General features: G+C 42.2%; 1 protein-coding gene across 14 annotated transcripts in view; it reads right to left on the reverse strand.

Moving 5' to 3' along the window:
- CDC14B (cell division cycle 14B) overlaps positions 1–22,326 on the reverse strand; it is a 125,582-nt gene that overhangs the window by 70,017 nt on the left and 33,239 nt on the right. For 3 of the 14 annotated variants that reach the window (XR_010130293.1, XM_063696600.1, XM_055350008.2), the window contains exon 1: positions 675–964. The exons of 5 other annotated variants lie outside the window; for them this stretch is intronic. Coding sequence is in view for 8 of the 9 variants with exons in the window: in XM_063696600.1 (XP_063552670.1) it covers positions 675–723 (49 nt within the window). In the remaining variant the exon portion in view is untranslated. Of the gene's footprint in view, positions 1–674; positions 2,236–22,326 lie in introns of those variants that run through there. 6 more of the 14 variants (XM_055350005.2, XM_055350007.2, XM_063696598.1 and 3 more) reach the window with 4 other exon arrangements.

Consider the following 22,326-nt stretch of genomic DNA (forward strand, 5'->3'; position numbering starts at 1 on the left):
TCTGAGACGAACTTGTGTTGCATAAATGCAGTTAGGCTGCTGCGAGGTTAGCAAGAATGGTAATGAGTAGTAAGGCTCAGGAGGCTCCACCCTCATTCCTTGCCTAAAAATCCTCGGGTGAAATAAAGTCATCCACAATATCTAATAGCAATACTAGTGGTGCTAAGAAAATACTTACACTCACAACGTGGCAAAATCAAGTACAGCCTTTAAAATATATATACTTTCAGCAGAGCCAGCTGGCACCCTTTCCCCAAATGGTAAACTACTTTTTTTTTTTTGATCTGCAATTCAACTCATGCAATTACTGCGTTTATTTCCTTGTAAACTCCTCAGCTAAAACTTCTTGCAACCACAAACACTCAAATGGGTGACAGGGCTTAATCCTTTCCAACCACAAGGACCTTTGATCCCTGTGACAGAGCCCAAGGATCTCGCTCCCGCGGGCAGGGAGGTGCAGCTCACCTACTAGGCTCAGGTGCAGGCACGCAAGGGTCACAGCCGTCCATGAGCGCTATAGCCCAGAGCCTGGGGACAAGTGCCGAGGCCACCCACACGCAGGAGACAAGGGCGGCCGGGGCCCAGACTAGGGGCACCTCCAAGCCAGCACCGCCCGCCCTGTCCCAGCGCGGGTGCCGGAGCCCCCAGGGGAAGCCCCCGCCCTCCCGGCTCACCTTTGATCACCTCGGCTACCAAAGCTGCCCCCGCGCCCTCCCGGCTCATGACTCCAAAGCATCTGGAAGGCGGGGCAGAGGCAAGGACTGCCAGCCGCCGAGAGGGGAGGCGCCGCGACCACACCCCCGAAGTTTAAAAAACAAAGTTTAAAGGGCCGCGCGGGGCAGCGGGCGCAGCGACACCCCTCGGCGGCCCAACGGCCTGACACAACAGCGCAACCCCGGAAGTCCCCAAGTCCTGGAAACAGCCCCGCGGGCGACAAGGCCATGGGGACGGACAGCACCCCGCCCCACCTCCCGCTTTCTTTCCCCCTGCCTGACCGCCCGCCTTCCTTCCCCAGCTGGGAACGCGGGGCGGCCTGTGCCAACCAGGGCTCCTGCAGTGCCCAAACGCTCCGCAGAGGGGACATGCGTCAGAGGCCAGCGGGCCTGCAGAGGGAAGAGTCTGGGAAAGCTCCTTAGCGATTAAAGGACTTCGAGCAAAAGGGCTCTGCCCCAGGCCAGGGACAGACCCCAGGGTGATGGCAGCCGGGGCAGGGGCCTCCTGGCGCCTCCCCCGCCGCACTCCTGCCGCCAGGAGGTGCTGCAGCCGCGCCAGGCCCGGGCCCCTGCAGTGCGCCCTCCCGGAGCAGGGCCCAGCCCCTTCGCTCTGCCAAGACCCGCCAAGTGCCCCCGCAGGGCCGGGTCTTATGGGAAACGGGCATCTTCAAAATCGTGCAAGATTTCCTGAGATCAGCTGCCTCAGAGAAAACGCTTTTCTTTTAATTGTGCAAGATTTAAAGGCAACCCTCTCGTCATGCATTCCTTTAAAGGGACGGTTTGGGATGGTTTAAAAACAAAAATGTTGACACCCTTTTTAAACAACCATTTAAAATTATTGTAGAGATAGAGAGTAGAAGGATGGTTATCGGAGGCTGGGAAAGGTAGTGTGGGGGTAATGGGCACAAAAAAATAGTACAAATGAATAAGACTTATTTCACAGCACAATAGGGTGTGGGTGACTATAGTCCACAATAGCTTAATTGTACATTTAAAAATAACTAAAAGAGTACAACCGGAGTGTCTGTAACACAAAGGATAAATGCTTAAGGGGATGGATACCCCATTCTCCATGATATGATTATTGTGCATTGCCTGCCTGTATCAAAACATCTCATGCACCCCATAAATATATATACCTACTTTTACCCATAAAAACATTAAATACATTAAAATATATTCTAAACCTATGTTTGTATTTTAATCTCAAGTGAAAAAAATTGAAATCCCAGCATAAGCATGATCTCAGTTGTTATAGATAACAAGGTGCTGGGATTGGGGTTCATTTTCATTCCCTCCTGTATTTTCCCAAGTTTTCTATAGAAAAGTGTTACTTTATACATACTTTTGCCTCAAAAGTAAACCTGCATACCTCCTAATCTTATTCTACAATTCCAGATGGATCAAAGACTTTTTAAAATACATTTTTTAAACCATGAATTCTTTTTTATACTCTCCAACTGGGGAAGACCTTGCTAAATGATACAAAATCTAAAAGCCATAAACACATTTTTAAGCAGTTTTCATGGCAAAAGATACATAAACGAAATCAAGAGATAAACTGGAAAAATATGTTAAATTCATTGAGAAGATACCTAACCTCAATTTGTTATCACAAAAGTAACAGAAATGCAAAGTTCCACTATGAGGTACTATTTTTTCCTCAGACTGGCAAAACTCAAGAGAGTTGGATAAGGTGCTGCAGTGTGTCGGAAGGTTGAGAGCACTCACATCCATCACCTGTGGGTGGGAATATAAACTGGGCCACCTCCATGGAGCCAACAAATGGGAAGTTTGGGAGAAATGTTTAAGACTGAAAACTGAAAACTAGCCAGACGTGGCCGCTCATGCCTGTAATCACAGCATTTTGGGAGGCTGAGGAGGATGGATCATCTGAGGTCAGGAGTTCGAGACTAGCCTGGCCAACACGGTGAAACCCTGACTCTATTAAAAATACAAAAAGTTAGACAGTCGTGGTGGCGCATGCCTGTAATCCCAGCTACTTGGGAGGCTGAGACAGGAGAATCGTTTGAACCCGGGAGGTGGAGGTTGCAGTGAGCCAAGATCACGCCTTTGCACTCCAGCCTGGGCAGCAAGTACGAAATTCCATCTCAAAAGAAAAAAAAAAAAGAAAACTGAAAACTAAAGATAGCCAAGATGGACTGTTAAGCGCTACCACTTCTATGTGTGAGTTTAAATCCTATATACACACGTGTACGATTGTGGATGAAATCGTAGGTAGCAAGTCTCTGGAAGCAGCCACAAGAAACGTATCAATGCCTTCATAGTCGGTGTCTAGAAATAGGGAACAAGAGAGATTTATGCCTTTTTACAGCTTTTGCATTGTACGATGTATTACCTATTCAAAATTACACTGCTTCTAAAAAGTCAACTTGCAGGCTAACAGTGCTTTTCCAAAGCTGACTCTTGATCAAGATAGGAAGCATATAATGAGCACAGTATGAGGCAACCTGGAAAATATCCTTCGTATGCATTTAAACAAGGGAACTGGTTAGTAACAAGTTTTGGTTTCTACCTATCTCTTGAAATTCCAGTTTCTTTCAAAAAACCCAATTTAAACTAGAAAAGTAGCTAGATGGAAATGGGAAGAAATTTTCCCTCCCAGCCCAAACCTTAAGTTCAATTCCTTAAGGAGTATTTTATATATTACAGGTCAGGGGAAATCACTAATTTCTGATGTGCAATTATCTCTACATAATGCCAATATTTTATTGTTAGAGTAACACACCAATAAAGTACTACAGAGACTATGGTGCTGGGTTGAGGGCCATTTATTAGGAACCTGGAACCAGAAACAGGGCTCTTCTTTTTTTCTTTTTGATGGAGTCTTGCTCTGTTGCCCAGGCTGGAGTGCAGTGGTGCCGTCTTGGCTCACTGCAACCTCCACCTCCCAGGCTCAAGCGATTCTCCTGCCTCAGCCTCCCAAGTAGCTGGGATTACAGTCACATGCCGCCACTCCCAGCTAATTTTTAGTAAAGATGTCAAACTCCTGACCTCAAGTGATCCACCGCCTAGGCCTCCCAATGTGCTGGGATTATAGGCATGAGCCACCGCGCCTGGCCGAAACAGGGCTCTTTACAAAGTTTGCTTAAAGCTTGACGATTAACTTTATAATCCTGTTAAAAATCCATGTATCCCCCCTTGATGTTTCTGTTGTCAGAAACAGAAAGCAGCAGTCATCTTTTTGCCTATACATCCCTGTCGCACCACATCATCACTACTTCTTCTTTGAGTAACATGATACAGGAGAAAGAAACAAAATCTCATGATTTAAAAATGTTAATAAAAATATTTAAAATCCATCCTTGGGCCTAATTTGTCTGTAGGTCTGATTTGACTTTTGGGCCTCCAGGTTGACTACCTCTTCCTTTAGCAAATATCTGTTAAATTTGAAATGAAAAACATTTTCCTGGATAACAGCTATAGGTATTTGGGGATAATTAACCATAAAACATAGAAATATGTAGGAGTCGGTGGGAATTATAATACAGTATGTGCTTGTTAATAGGAAAGATTTGAAGAACCCTATTTGGACCTAGAGACACAGTGGGCTTTCTCCACTTTGTATTTCCCCCTTGAACTGGGTGTATGGCCTTCACAGGTCCTGGCAGAGCCAATGGAGAAATGGACAGCTTCCCTACAGCTGGGGGAAGTCAACCTCTGCTGAGTTCACCACAGACAGGCAGAAAGGAGATTTTACATGCTAGGGAGCAGGAGAGAACAGGCTCCACCTGAACACAGATTGTCCCTCAGAGACAGGACCATAGACATCAGGCTGTCATCTGTACTAGCCACTTGTTTTTTGAGGGAAGGAAAGAACACGGGGAGCAGAGGAAGAAATGTTCATGAAAGTACTGATTAACAAAGAAGCGGCAGCAGCATTATCCACTCAAATGACAATGATAACGAACAATGATAGAGAGTTTAGTGCCGCGTATTGTATTCAGCTCATTATACCCTGTGAGGTTAGCACTACCAGGGTCAACTAGCTCTAAGAAGGTGGAGTGACTAACCTGCACAAGGTCACAAAGCTTGCTGGGAAGTGGCAGAATTGGGATTTGAACACAGGCTATTGGATCTGAAGCGTTAAGATTAAGTCCCAGCCTCAAAGACTTGCCCAAATATAAATCAACAGTAATTAAAACAATAGGATTTTAGCACAGCAACGTACAATCTGGACCCAGAGATATATGAACACTTACAAGAAAACTGATTATTTCAATTCAGTAACAAAGAAGGCCTTATCCAATATACGGCAGGTGTTAACATATATGAAAATAAAATGAGATGCTAATATCACATATTTATAAAACACATCACAGATGAAATAATTTTGAAAAAGCTGTCAGACAACTATAAAATTATAATGAAAAAAAATTTTTTTTTTTGAGACGGAGTCTCGCTCTGTTGACAGGCTGGAGTGCAGTGGTGCAATCTCAGCTCACTGCAACCTCTGCTTCCTGGGTTCAAGCGATTCTCCTGCCTCAGCCTCCCAAGTAGCTGGGACTACAGGCGTGCGCCACCACACCTGACTAATTTTTGTATTTTTAGTACGATGGGGTTTCATCATGTTGGCCAGGATGGTCTCAATCTCCTGACCTCGTGATCCGCCTGCCTCGGCCTCCCAGAGTTTTGGGATTACAGGGGTGAGCCACCTCGCCTGGGCTATAATGAATAATTTTATAATTTAACACACAGAATTTTAAAGTGTGACAAAAAACAAGTCACAAAGGGAAAAACTAGGAGAGACTTGGGGGAAAAGACCTATAATAAAAGTTAATTATCACAACAGATAAAATGTCTCCCCAAAGCAATATCACTATCTGTGATATTATAATTATATACTTATTGGTTTTCATCCACAGTTCCTAGCTCCCAACTCCCATAAGTTTTGTTACAACATCTTGTTATATGCTGGGCGCTGTGGACCTCAGAAAGCCGGCCTTGGGAAACAGAATCTCTTTGATGTTTTCCTGCTCTCCTTTCCCCAGCCCAAGGCAGGGCTCTAATATGACTGTCAGCTGTAAGACCCTCATTCCACAAAGCATCCCACCCCATACCCTGGAGGAAGGAATGCTGCCCAGAGAGGCTGGAAGAATCTGAACAGACAGGCCTTGCTGGGTGTAGATTATACCCTTTTTGTCCAATCATATTTCAACACACTTGTCTATCCTTCAGTCATGGACAAGCAATGAAATCTCCACTAGAGGCCCAAAGGACAGGGTTCAGAGGGCTCCTGGAGAGCTGAACCACGGAGGCTGACAGGATGGTGAGTGAGAACTCATCCACATGCCCGGAGGGTGGTGCACCCCAACTCCACGGGGTCAGAAGCTCCTGCATTTGGGACCCTTCCAGACCTCACCCTACGCATCTCTTCCTGTGGCTGTTTATCTGTATCCTTTAAAATAGCCTTCATAATAAACTAGTAAGTGAGTTTCCCCGATTCCTCCAGCAAATTAATTGAACCCAAACAGGGGATCCCGGGAACCCCAACTTGAAGCCAGTCAGTCAGAAGTTGCTGAGGCCCGGACTTGTGACTTGTGGGAAGGAGGGGGTGGTCTTGGGGACTGAGCCCTCAACCTGCTATCTCCAGGTAGATGGTGTCAGAATTGAATAGGAGGACACCCAACTGGTGTCTGCCACAGAAATCCACGCATATTACAGAGGTCTTTTGTGTTGATAATTGCTGTGTTGATGTGACAGCAGAGGAAAAACAGTTTGAGTTTTTCCCTAACACAACCTAAGAGATAAAAAATCTAGAAAGGCTATGAACACTCAATTCAGAAAAGAAATACAAATGGTCAATAGCATATGAAAAGAAAATTAATCTTATTCAACATAAAAAAAAGCCTATCAACATGAACAGATTACAGGAAAAAGTCACACGATTATCTCATTAAAAACAGAGAAGGAAGTCATTAAAATCAACACTCATTTCCAATTAAGTCTTTGCACAATGGAGCTAAAAGAGAACTTCCTTAAGCTGATAAAGATGGTTCCAACAGCCAATATCACACTTTATGCCTTAACTTTGGAAGCATCCCTATAAAATAAAAAGCAAGAAAAAATTCCCACTATCATTACCTCTTTTTAACAATGTAGTAAGTGGAAGTGCTAGCTGATATCAAGATACAGAAAGGAAATCAGAGAAAACTGGAAAGGAAGAATCAAAACTGTCCTTATTTGCAGACGACTGTCTACCTAAAAAATACAGACACGAAGCCGGGCGTGGTGGCTTATGCCTGTAATCCCAGCACTTTGGGAGGCCGAGGCGGGTGGATCACCTGAGGTCAGGAGTTCAAGACCAGCACTACCAAAATGGTGAAACCGCATCTCTACTAAAAATACAAAAAATTAGCTGGGTATGGGTGGCCCGCGCCTGTAATCCCGGCTACTTGGGAGGCTGAGGCAGGAGAATCACTTGAACCTGGCAAGCAGAGGTTGCCGTGAGCCCAGATCATGCCACTGAACTCCAGCCTGGGTGACCAAGTAAGACTGTCTCAAAACAAACAGAAAAAATACAGATGAGAATCGGCAGATAAACTACTCAAATAAATAATAAAGTTTTGCAATGTTTCTAGATACAGAAGATTAATACACAAAAACCAATAGCTTTTCTATCTACTTGTAATAAGCAATTACGAAATGTAATAGAAAAAAAAAGATGTGCATATCCCTTATGGATAAATGGAGAAATAAAGCAGGTTTATCAACAGGAAGACTCAATATCATAAAGATAGTAATTTCCCTCAAAAGAAATGCAATCTGAATCAAAATCTCAACAGGTCTTTTCATGAAACCTGACATGTTAATACATGTAAATTACATGCTAATAAAGGAATTAAATGTAATAAATTTACATGTTACATGTAATAAACTACACGAAACCTGACATGCTAATACATGTAAATTGCATGCTGATGTATGAATTAAATGTAATAAATGTACATGTTACATGTAATAAATTACATGGAATATGATGTTAATACATGTAAATTAATCCAGAAGATCACAGGACCAAGAAGAACAAAAAACATTATGAAAAAAACAAGAAGGCCGGGTGCAGTGGCTCACACCTGTAATCCCAGCACTTTGGGAGGCCGAGGTGGGCGGATCACGAGGTCAGGAGATGGTGACCATCCTGGCTAACATGGTGAAACCCTGTCTCTACTAAAAATACAAAAACTTAGCCGGGCGTGGTGGCGGGCACCCGTAGCCCCAGCTACTCGGGAGGCTGAGGCAGGAAAATGGTGTGAACCCGGGAGGCGGTGCTGGCAGTAAGCCGAGATCGCGCCACTGAACTCCAGCTTGGGTGACAGAGTGAGACTCCATCTCAAAAAAAAAGACCAAGAAGGGGGCTCCTGTTCTATCATATATTAAAACTTAGAAGAATTTAGGCAGTATTGGCACAGTGTACTATTGGCACAGATATAATAGGCAAAGATGAGAGCCACATATAAATGAAAACATCTCATATGACATTAGGGACATTACAAATCAATGGGAGAAGAATATTCAATACACGTGGGACAACTTGTCCATGTTTTTGGGTGTGGGGGAGGGAAGAAATTTGATCCCTATCTCATACCATACACCACTACACACCAAAGACAAAAAAATACCTCAAGTGGATTAAAAACCTAGATATAAGAAGAAAAGCTTTAAAAGTTTTATAAGAATATATAGGAAAATAACTCATATTAGTGAAACAGGGATTGATTTCTTTTTTACTCAAAACAAAAAAGACCCAAACTGTAAAGCAAAAGATTGAGAAACTTGATTACATAAAGATTTAGTGTTTCAATACAAAAATTAGCTGGGAGCCGAGATTGCGCCATTGCACTCCAGCCTGGGCAACAAGAGCGAAATTCCGTCTCACAAAAAAAAAAAAAAAAAAAAAAGATTTAATGTTTCTGTTTAACACAGGAGCCCAGAAACAAAATTTAAAAAGATAACTCACAGACTAGGAGAAGATAGACACAATGTATAAAACCAATAAAGTGTCAGTATTTAGAATTTACAAAGCACCATACATCAAAGAGAAAAAAGCTAACACCCCAATAAATACGTGAGCACAGAGTGAGATAAGAAATGCACAAGATGAAGAAGCCTAACTATCTTTCCTGCTCCTCTTTTTCAGACTGACCAAACCTACAATTAGGATGGTTCTGGTTCACTCTATACCCTATGATGAATTGAGTTTATTCGTCAGAATAAGCTGTGACAACAAATAACCCTGAAATCTTAGTGATGTGATTTACAACGGATGTTTACTTCTTGCCGGTGCTACATGTCCTCCGGAGATAAGAGGGTGGAGGAGGCACTATTCTACACAATCACCCATGGATCCGGGGTGTTGATGGCTGTACCCATTTGCAGACACACTGTCTAGAATCTGTCCTTGTGGTTGTCCGATGTGCCAGTGGCTGCTTGCGCAAGTAATTCCAGTTGCCTTCGGATCTAAATGCCCACACAGATAAACCAAGCCTGGTAATTTTAATCTTTGTCTGTTTGACTCCTGTGTTTCTCAATCAGCTGGTCTGGAACTAAGGTAGAAAAAAGTAATCTTATCTACAGAAGCCCTGGACATCTCCCCCCAACATTGTTAGTCTCCATACTCATTTGTATCTGAAATACTTTGTAAGTTCTTTTTTTAAGGGAGGCACTAGAAGAACTATATAAGTTTTCATACTTTCCAAATCACTACAGCAAGAGAGAAAATGACACTAAGAAAATTGAGCAAGCCACCCAATAGCAAGAAGAAATATTAAGGCAAACAAAACAGAATAAGATGGTGGCAATAAGTCCAAACATATGAGTTATAATTTTAAAATGCAAAAAAAATCACCTGTTAAAAGACAAGATTTTCAAAATGAGTTTAAAAAATTCAAGCTAGGCTGGGCTCACATAATCCCAGCATTTTGGGAGGCTAAGGCAAGAGGATCCCCTGAATGCAGGAGTTCAAGACCAACCTGGACAAGAAAGTGAGATACCATCTCTATCAAAAACAAACCAAAGAGCCCCAAAAAGTCCTCAAGCTATATGTTTAATAAAGACAATAAAAACAAAGCCTTACAGAAAAAACTGAAATGAAAGGATAGACAAAGGTATGCTATGCAGTTGCTAGGAAAAAAGAACGCAGCAATATTAACATCAGATAAAACAGAATTCACAGGCCGGGCTTGGCGGCTCGCGCCTGTAATCCCAGCACTTTGGGAGGCTGAGGCGGGTGGATCACCTGAGGTCAAGAGTTTGAGACCAGCCTGGCCAACATGGTGAAACCTCGTCTAAATACTAAAAACAAAAAAATTAAGCTGGGCATGGTGGCGGGCACCTGTAATCCCAGCTACTTGGGGAGGGTGAGGCAGAAGAATTGCTTGAACCCAGGAGACGGAGGTTGCAGTGAGCCGAGATCATGCCACTGCACTCCAGCCTGTGCAACAGAGCACAAATTCCATCTCAAAAAAAAAGAATTCACAATAAAAAGCAATTAAAAGACAAAGGTGTTTAATGTTTAAAGATATATAATCACCAGGCAAGGTGGCTCATGCCTGTAATCCCAGCACTATGGGAGGCTGAGGCAGGTGGATCACTTGAGGTCAGGAGTTTGAGACCAGCCTGACCAACATCACAAAACCCCTTCTCTACTAAAAATACAAAAATTAGCTGGGCATGGTGGCCATGGGTACCTGTAATCCCAGATACTCAGGAAGCTGAGGCAGGAGAATTGCTTGAACCCAGGATGCAGAGACTGCAGGGAGCTGAAATCAAGCCACTGCACTCCAGCCAGGGCAACAGAGCGAGTCTCCATCTCAAAAAAAAAAAAAAAAAGATATAATTTACCAAAAAAATTATAACCATCACACATAACAGATTTTAAATCTATCAAGCAAAAACAAGTGAAAATAGGAGTAATTAGTACATCCATAATCATAGAAGACTAAACACACTTCAAAAAAATGAAATAAGGAATTAGTGGCATGACCCAGTAGATAGAACTGTTTTCAATATAGAACACAAAAACTTTTCAAATAGGGTATTCAGTTGTCATGTGTTAGGCCACAAGGAGATCTCAACAAATTCTGGAGAGCAGAAACCATACACATAGACCATGTTCAATGACTACAATACAATAAAAGAAATGTTTTGGCGGGGCACAGTGGCTCACGCTTGTAATCCCAACACTTTGGGAGGCCGAGGTGGGTGGATCACTAGAGGTCAGGAGTTCGAGACCAGCCTGGCCAACATGGTAAAACCCCATCTCTACTAAAAATATAAAATTAGCCGGCGTGGTGGCATGTGCCTGTAATCCCGGTTTCTCGGGAGTCTGAGGCAGGAGAATTGCTTGAACCTGGGAGGTGTAAGTTGCGGTGAGCAGAGATCACACCACTGCACTCCAGCCTGGGTGACAGAGCGAGACTCCATCTCAAAAAAAAAAAAAAGTTTTGATGAAAAGATCATCAAAAATCTATCAATCTATCAATATGGAAACACTTAAAACCCATTTCTAAATAACTTGCAATAATGGGACATTAAAAGAAAACTCAATACAAATTACTTTAATGTCAGTAAGAATTCTTATTTAAATCTACGGAATGTAGTCAAACAAAAATCTGAAGAAAATGATTTGCCTAAAAATGTCTCCCTCTATCACACCATTTACCAAAAAAAATTAATTATTTCTGGATTAAAAAGTTGAACATAATAATTCTGGCTCTCCACATCCCAGGCCATGGTGGGACTACTTGTGCTGACTGCTTTGTGGTTAAGTGAACAGAGGTGAGAATGCCACTCCCAGGCCAGACCACTAATCCATGGCGCAAGACCCCACCGAACTCTCCCTCTATCCTGCAGCATTTAAGATTACAGCGGCAGTACAACCATTTTAGAAAGCTGACAGTATTTACATACAAAAAATAAACATAGCACATCTTCTGACTTAGTAATTCCAGTTCTAGATTTACATACAACAGAAATTCATACATATGTTCACCAAGAAAGGTATTTTTTAAAAGCTCAGAATCATTATTTATAATAGGCAAACACTGAAAATAGCCCAAATGGGAACTTCCTTACAATGGAATATTATATGGCAATGAGAGTGCCTGAGCTACAGCCACGCACATCACAAACAATGCTCACAAACATTTAGTGAAAGAAGCTGGAAGAAAAAAAGAGTAAATACAGCATGATTCCATTTATGTAGATTTCAAAACCAAATTTACAGAACACACTATAAAAATATCTTTTAAGAAAAGGGGGTGGGAGAAGAGTGTGATACTGGAGCCAACCTGAAAAACTCCAATAGTCAAATAAAGAACAATTTGAGCAACAACATAAGTATATAATATTGGATTTTAATCCAAAGTATAAAGTAATATGCATGAATCCATACTGACATAAATAAGTGAGTAAGTAAATGGAGAGGAGACAAATCTTCCTCATAGAACAATTCCAAATTATATACATGTAGCTACTTCTCTCCAAGAAGTGATGCTTAACCCCTCCTTAGTCCCCCCCTTTGAGTGTGGACTGGACTTGGGTGACTTGTTTCGAAGAATACAGTGTGGAAAGGGAAAAATAGTAACTTTACAGAAGAGAAACTTAGCAAACACTATTTTAACCAAATGCTCGTGACTAACCCATGATGTCGTGTGGATTTCATGTACCTCTGACAAGATGTGATAGAAGGGCACTTCACCTTCTGCGGTATTCATGCCAAAAATCCAGTCTAGTCATGAGGAAAACAAGCACAAGCAGACATACCCAATTTGAGGCACATTCTACAAAATAGCTGACCCATTCTCCTCAAAACTGTCAAGATCATGAAAAACAAGGAAAGACTGAGAAACTTTCACAGACCTTAGGTGACTAGGCAGATGACAACTAAATGCAATGTGGATTGAATTTCAGAATAGAGAAAGGTTAATGGGAAAGCTGGTGAAATCCCAATAAAGTCTGCAGTATACTTAATAATAACACATCAGTATTGGTTTCTTTTTTTTTTCTTTGAGACGGAGTCTCACTCTGTTGCCCAGGCTGGAGTGCAATGCCGCGATCTCGGCTCACTGCAACCTCTGCCTCCTGGTTCCAGTGATTCTCCTGCCTCAGCATCCCAAGCAGCTGGGATTACAGGCATGCGCCACCAAGCCTGGCTAATTTTTCTATTTTTAGTAGAGACAGGGTTTCACCATGTTGGCCACGCTGGTCTCGAACTCTTGACTTCAGGTGATCCTCCCGCCTTGGCCTCCCAAAGTGCTGGGATTACAGGCACGAGCCACCGCACCCAGCCCAGTGTTGGTTTCTTCAAGTGCCACAGTAATGTAAGATGATGTTATGGACTGAATTGTGTCCCTAAAATTCTTATGTTGAAGCCTTGACCCCCAACGTGACTACTGGGAATAGGGCCTTTAAGGAAGAAATCAAGGTTAAATGAGGTCATACAGGTGGGACTGATATCCTTATAAGACGAGAGATACAGGCCAGGCGCAGTGGCTCACGCCTGCAATCCCAGCACTTTGGGAAGCCGAGGCGGGTAGATCACAAGGTCAAGAGATTAAGACCATCCTAGCTAACACAGTGAAACCCCGTCTCTACCAAAAATACAAAAAATTAGCCTGCATGATGGCGGGTGCCTGTAATCCCAGCTACTCAGGAGGCTGAGGCAGGAGAACGGCCTGAACCCAGGAGGCGGAGCTTGCAGTGAGCCAAAATCACGCAATGCACTCCAGCCTGGGTGACAGAGCAAGACTCTGTCTCAAAAAAAAAAAAAAAAAGGGAGATACCAGAGCACTCTCTCCCACTGAATGCACACAGGAAAGGTCACGTGGAGGTACAGGGAGAAGGCGGCAGTCTGCAAGCCAAGGACAGAGGCCTCAGCAGAAGCCAACCCCGCTGGCTCCTTGTTCTTGGACTTCCTAAGCTCCAGAATTGTAACAAAATACATTTCTGTTGTCTACACCACGCAGACTATGCATGGCGTATTCTGTCACAGCAGCCCTAGATGACGAAGACAGATGACAACACTAGAGAAAAGTGAAACTGTGAGGCGGACAGAGGAATGCTGTACTATTTTTATCTTTTCTGTAACTCTAAAAGTTTTTTTTTTTTAAAGCAATTGACTAGGACAAACTATTTGTAGCTTATATAACAAGGACTATATATAAATAAAAAACTACTTCTATAAAAATCTTAAAATTACACACAGTCCGATGAAAATAATCATATATTAAAAAGGCAAACTAGAAAAATAAATACAGATGACCAAAATCCATGTGACATATTTGGCCTAATTAGTAATTAGAAAAATGAAAATTACAAAATAATGAAATTTCATTTCATGCCATCCAGTTGGAAAAAAATTAAAATACTGATAGCAATCCTAGGGAAAGGCTGTGGGGAGAGTGCCACTTTTTTTTTTTTTTTGAGACGGAGTTTCGCTCTTTTTTTTGCCCAGGTTGGAGTGCAATGGCCCAATCTCAGCTCACCGCAACCTCCGCCTCCCAGGTTCAAGCGATTCTCCTGCCTCAGCCTCCCGAGTAGCTGGGATTACAAGCATGCACCACCATGCCCGGCTAATTTTGTGTTTTTAGTAGAGATGGGGTTTCTCCATGTTAATCAGGCTTGTCTCGAATTCCCCACCTCAGGTGATCTGCCCACCTCGGCCTCCGAAAGTGCTGGGATTACAGGCGCGAGCCACTGCGCCCGGCTAGATTGCTACTTTTATACAAAGAAGGTGGACTGTAAGTTGATGGGGGCGTTCTGGAGGGCAATCTGGCAGTATCTGTTATGCATGTAACTGGTAACCCAGCCAATCCCTCTCTTGAAATCGACCTGAGAGAAATACTGGCATAGGAGTACTAAGAAGCAATTGACAGGTGTTCACTATAGCAGTGTCTGCAGTAAGACTAAATGGAAATAATTGTCATTAATAGGGCAATAATTAAACCATGGTAATCATACTATCACTTAAAGTTAATAAAGTAGATCAATATGTAATCTTTCCACAGTCATACAAAGATCAACTAAGTATTTAAAAAACCTAATTGCATGATATATGTAAACAGAATAAATCAAAACTAAGCCTTATTTCTAAGGTAAATTTATATGTATAAAAATAAACAGATTTAAGCTCGGTGCAGTGGCTCATGCCTGTCATCCCAGCACTTTGGGAGGCAGAGGCGGGTGGATCACAAGGTCTGGAGTTCAAGACCAGCCTGACCAACATAGTGAAACCCCGTCTCTATTAAAAATACAAAAATTAGCCAGGCATGGTGGCACACGCCTGTAATCCCAGCTACTCAGGAGGCTGAGGCAGGAGAATCGCTTGAACCCAGGAGGTGGAGGTTGAGGTGAGCCGCGATTGCACCACTGCACTCCAGCCTGGGCAATAAGAGGGAGACTCTGTCTCAAAAAAGAAAAACAAAATTAACAGATTTGTATCCACTGAAGCACAAAGAAGAAAATAAATAAATAATCTTCTAAAATAAAGATAAACAGAGGGCCAGACACAGTGGCTCATGCCTATAGTCCCAGCTACTTGGGAGGCTGAGGCAGGAGGATCACTTGAGCCCAGGAGGTTGAGGCCACAGTGTGTTATGATTGCAGTACTGCACTCCAGCCTGGGCGATAGAGACCTCGTCTCTAAAAAAATTAAATTAATTAAAAAAGAAACAGAAAGACAACAGAAAAATGCCCCCACCAAAGAGTTACAGTGGTTACCAAGGAGATGGCCACTGTAAAGAGTTACAGTGGTTATCAAGGATTTGGGGGGCAGGGAAGGAAGTATTTACTTTTTGAGTATTACGTGGGTTTGAACGTGTTGGTGTTAGTCCATAAGTGAAAATATATTCCTCTGGGGAGTGAGGGAAGGATGAGGAGGAAGCCTTTCATCTTTCACAGTTATGTCCCCCTTAACCTTGGTGTCCTCTGCATCCCTGTTCAGTGTGGTCAAACAACAGCTATTTCCTGCCAGGACAAGATCCACCGTCCCAGCACTGATATAAGGTTAAATACAGCATTGGTAGCTAGCGCTCTGAAATGGAAAGATGCGATAACAACTCCAGCTAGTTGCCTTTCATCATCATCCTTCCTTATCCTAGTTTATCCCCTGCAGCCCTGGGCTGGAGACACAAAGCTGACTCCCAGTGCGCTTCATGGTGAGAACCGAGGGACGGCTCCATCAGCTAGCTCTCTGCTTCTCCTCCTGTTTTACGACAAAGGGCCCTGAAACTTAAGTCACTGGAAAAAACCTCTCCAGCCCCTGTCCCACATGCTGTCAATGTGACACTGTAAAAAGTAGAGGTTCCTCTTCAAAGACTTTCCTCCCCATCCAATTAGGAATAAATAGTAACTTTTCTTAGAAGCAAAATTTATTCAAAGACCTATGCTAACATTCTTAAATATCTGCTAGCCATAATAAAAAAATCAATATACTTTATGTTCTTAGCTCCCACAATTTAGCCTAAATATTTGCCCTGGCATGCTTATACTGGTCCAAGCAAGCATTAGGTCATAGCCTGTTCCTCTTTAAAGTGTTTTTACCTTTCTCAGCATTTCACAAGTTACTTCCTCCTTCCTTTGTTCCACTCTACCTCTGCCTCTTTTAAAAAGTTCTAAGTTGCTAGTCAATTGGGACAAATACAGAATGTAAGGTACGGTTCCAGTCAATGGAAACTGGACACAGCAGTAGGGTGGACGCGTCAAGTTATAAATGACCCTGTCTCCTTTGTTTGGTGTACTTTCGTGACAAAACTGCTGGCGAGTGTACCCTTTCTGCAGGAAGTAAAAATGGCCTTACTAAACAAATTAAATTTATGTTCAAGTGCTATTTCTTTATGGCACTGAGGAACAAACATTTCAAACAACACAAAAGCAAAATCAGAGTTCAAGACCTTAGTTTCCTGTGTCACTGGATGCTGTATAATTAAACTCTCATCTGAGACTTTTACCAGATTTACTAATTAAATTGATCAGGAGAGAGAATGGACTATCCAGATGAATTCCTCTTACTAATTTTATATAATGGGCCTGGGTTGTTTATTTACTTTAACTGCAGAGACAAGGATAAAACATATATGATTGGTTTAAGCTACACCAGGGAGCCGATCGGGCAGATCTGGCGGCAGTTGCTCTAATCAGAAACTTACACTCCAGAGACGGATGGTCATTATTAAAGCAGGGAGTCACATTCCAGAAATAATACAGTAGCTCTTCTGTTACGCATACCTCTGGAAAATTTATAATTCAAATACTGGGCATCAAAAATATTTTTATTGGTAAAATTAGTGGCATGTTCATCAGAATAATCCCTGTTAGAAATGGGCTCTCATTGGTGAAATTAGTGACTATCCACATATGCAGATTTGTCTAAAATATTTTATGGATACACCCCACATTTGCATGAACAGATAAGAGGAATCTAACGAGACTGTTCTTCAGGGATAGTGTTTGAAACATCAGTCTGGATGCGTAAACCAGCGCCACCCTCCGGCTACTGGTTGTATTTATTATTATTATTATTATTATTATTATTATTATTATTATTATTATTATTATTGAGACTAAGTCTCACTCTGTAGCCCAGGCTGGAGTGCAGTGGTGTGATCTCGGCTTACTGCAACCTCCACCTTCCGGGTTCAAGCGATTCTCCTGCCTCAGTCTCAAGAGTAGCTCGGACTACAGGTGCGCACCACCACGCCTGGCTAGTTTTTGCATTTTTAGTAGAAACTGGGTTTCACATATTGGTCAGGCTGGTCTGGAAATCCCGACCTCAAGTGATCTGCCCGCCTCGGCCTCCCAAAGTGCTGGGACTACAAGCGTGAGCCAAGGGCCCTGGCCTGGTTGTGAGGATTTCTTATTTTTTATTTTTATTTTTTTTTTGAGACGGAGTCTCGCTCTGTCGCCCAGGCTGGAGTGCAGTGGCGCGATCTAGGCTCAATAGCAAGCTCCGCCTCCCGGGTTCACACCATTCTCCTGCCTCAGCCTTCCAAGTAGCTGGGACTACAGGCGTCCACCACCACGCCCAGCTAATTTTTTGTGTTTTTAGTAGAGACGGGGTTTCAGCGTGTTAGCCAGGATGGTCTCGATCTCCTGACCTCGTGATCCGCCTGCCTCAGCCTCCCAAAGTGTTGGGATTACAGGCGTGAGCCACCGCGCCCGGCGGTTGTGAGGATTTCTGATTGATTGGAACCAACTATAAGCATGACAAACCCTATACCTGTGCTTCAAGTAAGCTTTTCATAAAAGGGGTCAGAGTATCCACAAAATGCAAGAGCTAAGCTTTCAGGACAGGACGAATCATCTGTTTTGTGCCTGCTTGCTAATAAATATGCACTGAATGAACGACTGTTCAGTGGCAGACTTTTTCATCTGAGGCCAGCTTTTATTATAACTTGGTAGCAGTGTTGTGGGGAAGCAGCTAAACTCCATCTACCTCAAGTCTTTTTGGTTGTGACTGTAACCTATCAAAAAGTCCTAAGGGGTGTGGATGACCAGATTGGCTCAGGTCAGTTTCCAGCAGTATGGTACAAAGAATTAGATTACATATGGTATCACTAACATGCCCTAAAACATTTGGATCATAGTCAAGAAAGTCAGACTCCTGACCCAGAGAAGAGAAGGCACAGAGGAAGAAAGCATTCACTTTCAGCAGACAGATATTCTTCTAGGATAAGCCAAGAACTCTGATAGGTTACATTCTAATTTTTCCGTCTAAATAAGCATTTCAAAGGGGAAAAAAGATAAGTAAGTGTCTATATCATTTCAAATTTCTTGGCAGTTAATAAAACAGACTTTATTTTATTTATTTATTTTTTGCGACGGAGTCCCGCTTTGTCGCCCAGGCTGTAGTGCAGTGGCACAATCTTGGCTCACTGCAACCTCTGCCTCCCAGGTTCAAGCAATTCTCCTGCCTCAGCCTCCCAAGTAGCTGGGATTACAGGTGCGTTCCACAATGCCTGGCCAATTTTTTTGTCTTTTTAGTAGAGGCAGGGTTTCACCATGTTGGTCAGGCTGGTCTTGAACTCCTGACCTCAGGTGATCCACCTGCCTCGGCCTCCCAAAGTGCTGGGATTACAAGCATAAGCCACCACGCCTGGCCAAGACTTACTTCAGTGAGTATTCTGAATATATAATTGCCTTATTGGAAGCAAAATTATTCATAATATTTTATCTCCAATGATATTTCAAATCCTTCGTAACATTATTTAGGACATTCACAATTCTAGGCCACTCAACATATTAATAAGTAATTCTTTCTTTAGAAAACAACTTCTCAGAGAGATTTAAAAAGCATTGTCATGCCAATTGCACTGTTGTTGTTTATTTAAAGAAAATGGTGTAGAAGGGATTAAGGCACTTTTTTTTTTTTAACTTTAAGTTCTGGGATATATGTGCAGAACGTGTATACATGTGGCATGGTGGTTTGCTGCACCCATCAACCCGTCATCTAGGTTTTAAGCCCCAGATGCATTAGGTATTTGTCCTAATGCTTTCCCTCCCCTTGCCCCCAACCCCCAGACAGGCCCCAGTGGGTGATGTTTCCCTCCCTGTGTCCCTGTGTTCTCATTGTAAGGTACATATTAAAGTTTTAAAAATGGGAACCAGGGCAAAAGTGTTGAATACATTTCACAAAAGCAGATATAGGAATGGCCTATAAGCCCATGAAAAAAGCATTCAGTATCAGGGAAATGCAAATTAAAACCACAATGAAATACCACTTCACACCCATTAAAATGGCTAAAATTAGAAATGACAACACCAATTGTTGGAGAAGATATAGTGCAATTAGAATTCATACATTGCTAATGGAATGTAAAATGGTATGTAGACACTGGCAAAATTGAGCAGTTTCTTACAAAGTTACTCAGGCTTTCCCTATGACCCAGACATTCTACTCCTAAGTATATACCTAAGGCAAATTAGTATGTGTGTCTACAAAAAGATTTGCAGATGAATATTTGTGCAGCTTTATAAAAGCTAAAAACTGAAAGCAACCCAAATGTACATCAATAAGACAATGGATAGACCGCATATATTCATACAAGGGAACACTGCTCAGCAGTAACAAAGGAATGAAGTACTGATACACAGAACACGATGCGTCCCTGAAATGCTATGCTCAGCAAAAGGAGACAGACACAAGAGTTTGTTTTATGATTCCATATGCATCAAGTTCAAGAGCAGGTAAAACTAATCTATAGTGACAGAAATCAGACAGCAGATGCTTGGGGTAGTGGGATGACAGGAAAGACCCAGGGAACTTTAGTGTAGTTGTACACTTGCTAAAATTCAAACTACACACAAATCCATGCATTTTACTGTATGCAAATTACACTTGATTTTTTTAAAACCTGGGGTGGGGGAGGGAAGGCCACCCAAAAACTCCTAACTGATACAGATCCATGAAAAGGCTACAGAATTAATGAAGTATTCTGTAAAGAATATAATTGAGAATTATCTTGACCTTAGTATCTGTTACAGACTGTTGACAGTAAATGACATTGCAACTTTAAAAGACCTACCAGAAAAGATAAATGTGGTTAAGTAGAAAAATTCTTTTAAAGATTCTTGAAATAGTAATTGTATCCTTCCTCAGTCTGCAAAAGACGTTTACTTAAATAATTTTATTTTATAGACAGGGTCTCACTGTCACCCAGGCTGTAGTGCAGTAGTGTAATCACAACTCACTGCAGCCTTGACCTACTGGGCTCAGGCGATCCTCCCACCTCAGCCTTCTGAGTAGCTGGGACCACAGGTGTGCACCACCACACTCAGCTAATTTTTAAATTTTTTTGTAGAGATGGGGTCTTGCCATGTTGCTCAGGATGGGCTCAAGCAATCTTCTGGCCTCAGCCTCCCAAAGTGCTGGGATTACAGGTGTGAGCCACCATGCCCAGTCCATATTTAAAAAATTTTAAAAAGTAGCTCTTCAAGTCCTAAAATTGTCACAAAGGAAAATTCATGGAAATAGGGCCTAAGTTAGCTTTAATAGATTATCTGCCATTCCCTATATTCTATCAACCCCTAACTCGTCATCTAGCATTAGGTATATCTCCCAATGCTATCCCTCCCCCCTCCCCCAACCCCACAACAGTCCCCAGAGTGTGATATTCCCCTTCCTGTGTCCATGTGATCTCATTGTTCAATTCCCACCTATGAGTGAGAATATGCGGTGTTTGGTTTTTTGTTCTTGCGATAGTTTACTGAGAATGATGATTTCCAATTTCACCCATGTCCCTACAAAGGACATGAACTCATTATTTTTTATGGCTGCATAGTATTCCATGGTGTATATGTGCCACATTTTCTTAATCCAGTCTATCATTGTTGGACATTTGGGTTGGTTCCAAGTCTTTGCTATTGTGAATAATGCCGCAATAAACATACATGTGCATGTGTCTTTATAGCAGCATGATTTATAGTCATTTGGGTATATACCCAGTAATGGGATGGCTGGCTCAAATGGTATTTCTAGTTCTAGATCCCTGAGGAATCGCCACACTGACTTCCACAATGATTGAACTAGTTTACAGTCCCACCAACAGTGTAAAAGTGTTCCTATTTCTCCACATCCTCTCCAGCACCTGTTGTTTCCTGACTTTTTAATGATTGCCATTCTAACTGGTGTGAGATGGTATCTCATAGTGGTTTTGATTTGCATTTCTCTGATGGCTAGTGATGATGAGCATTTTTTCATGTGTTTTTTGGCTGCATAAATGTCTTCTTTTGAGAAGTGTCTGTTCATATCCTTCGCCCACTTTTTGATGGGGTTGTTTGTTTTTTTCTTGTAAATTTGTTTGAGTTCATTGTAGATTCTGGATATTAGCCCTTTGTCAGATGAGTAGGTTGCGAAAATTTTCTCCCATTTTGTAGGTTGCCTGTTCACTCTGATGGTAGTTTCTTTTGCTGTGCAGAAGCTCTTTAGTTTAATTAGATCCCATTTGTCAATTTTGTCTTTTGTTGCCATTGCTTTTGGTGTTTTGGACATGAAGTCCTTGCCCATGCCTATGTCCTGAATGGTAATGCCTAGGTTTTCTTCTAGGGTTTTTATGGTTTTAGGTCTAACATTTAAATCTTTAATCCATCTTGAATTGATTTTTGTATAAGGTGTAAGGAAGGGATCCAGTTTCAGCTTTCTACATATGGCTAGCCAGCTTTCCCAGCACCATTTATTAAATAGGGAATCCTTTCCCCATTGCTTGTTTTTGTCAGGTTTGTCAAAGATCAGATAGTTGTAGGTATGCGGCGTTATTTCTGAGGGCTCTGTTCTGTTCCATTGATCTATATCTCTGTTTTAGTACCAGTACCATGCTGTTTTGGTTACTGTAGCCTTGTAGTATAGTTTGAAGTCAGGTAGTGTGATGCCTCCAGCTTTGTTCTTTTTGCTTAGGATTGACTTGGCGATGCGGGCTCTTTTTTGGTTCCATATGAACTTTAAAGTAGTTTTTTCCAATTCTGTGAAGAAAGATATTGGTAGCTTGATGGGGATGGCATTGAATCTGTAAATTACCTTGGGTAGTATGGCCATTTTCACGATATTGATTCTTCCTACGCATGAGTATGGAATGTTCTTCCATTTGTTTGTATCCTC

The sequence above is a fragment of the Gorilla gorilla genome, chromosome 13 (genome assembly GCF_029281585.2).
Source record: "Gorilla gorilla gorilla isolate KB3781 chromosome 13, NHGRI_mGorGor1-v2.1_pri, whole genome shotgun sequence".
NCBI classification, from domain to species: domain Eukaryota; kingdom Metazoa; phylum Chordata; class Mammalia; order Primates; family Hominidae; genus Gorilla; species Gorilla gorilla.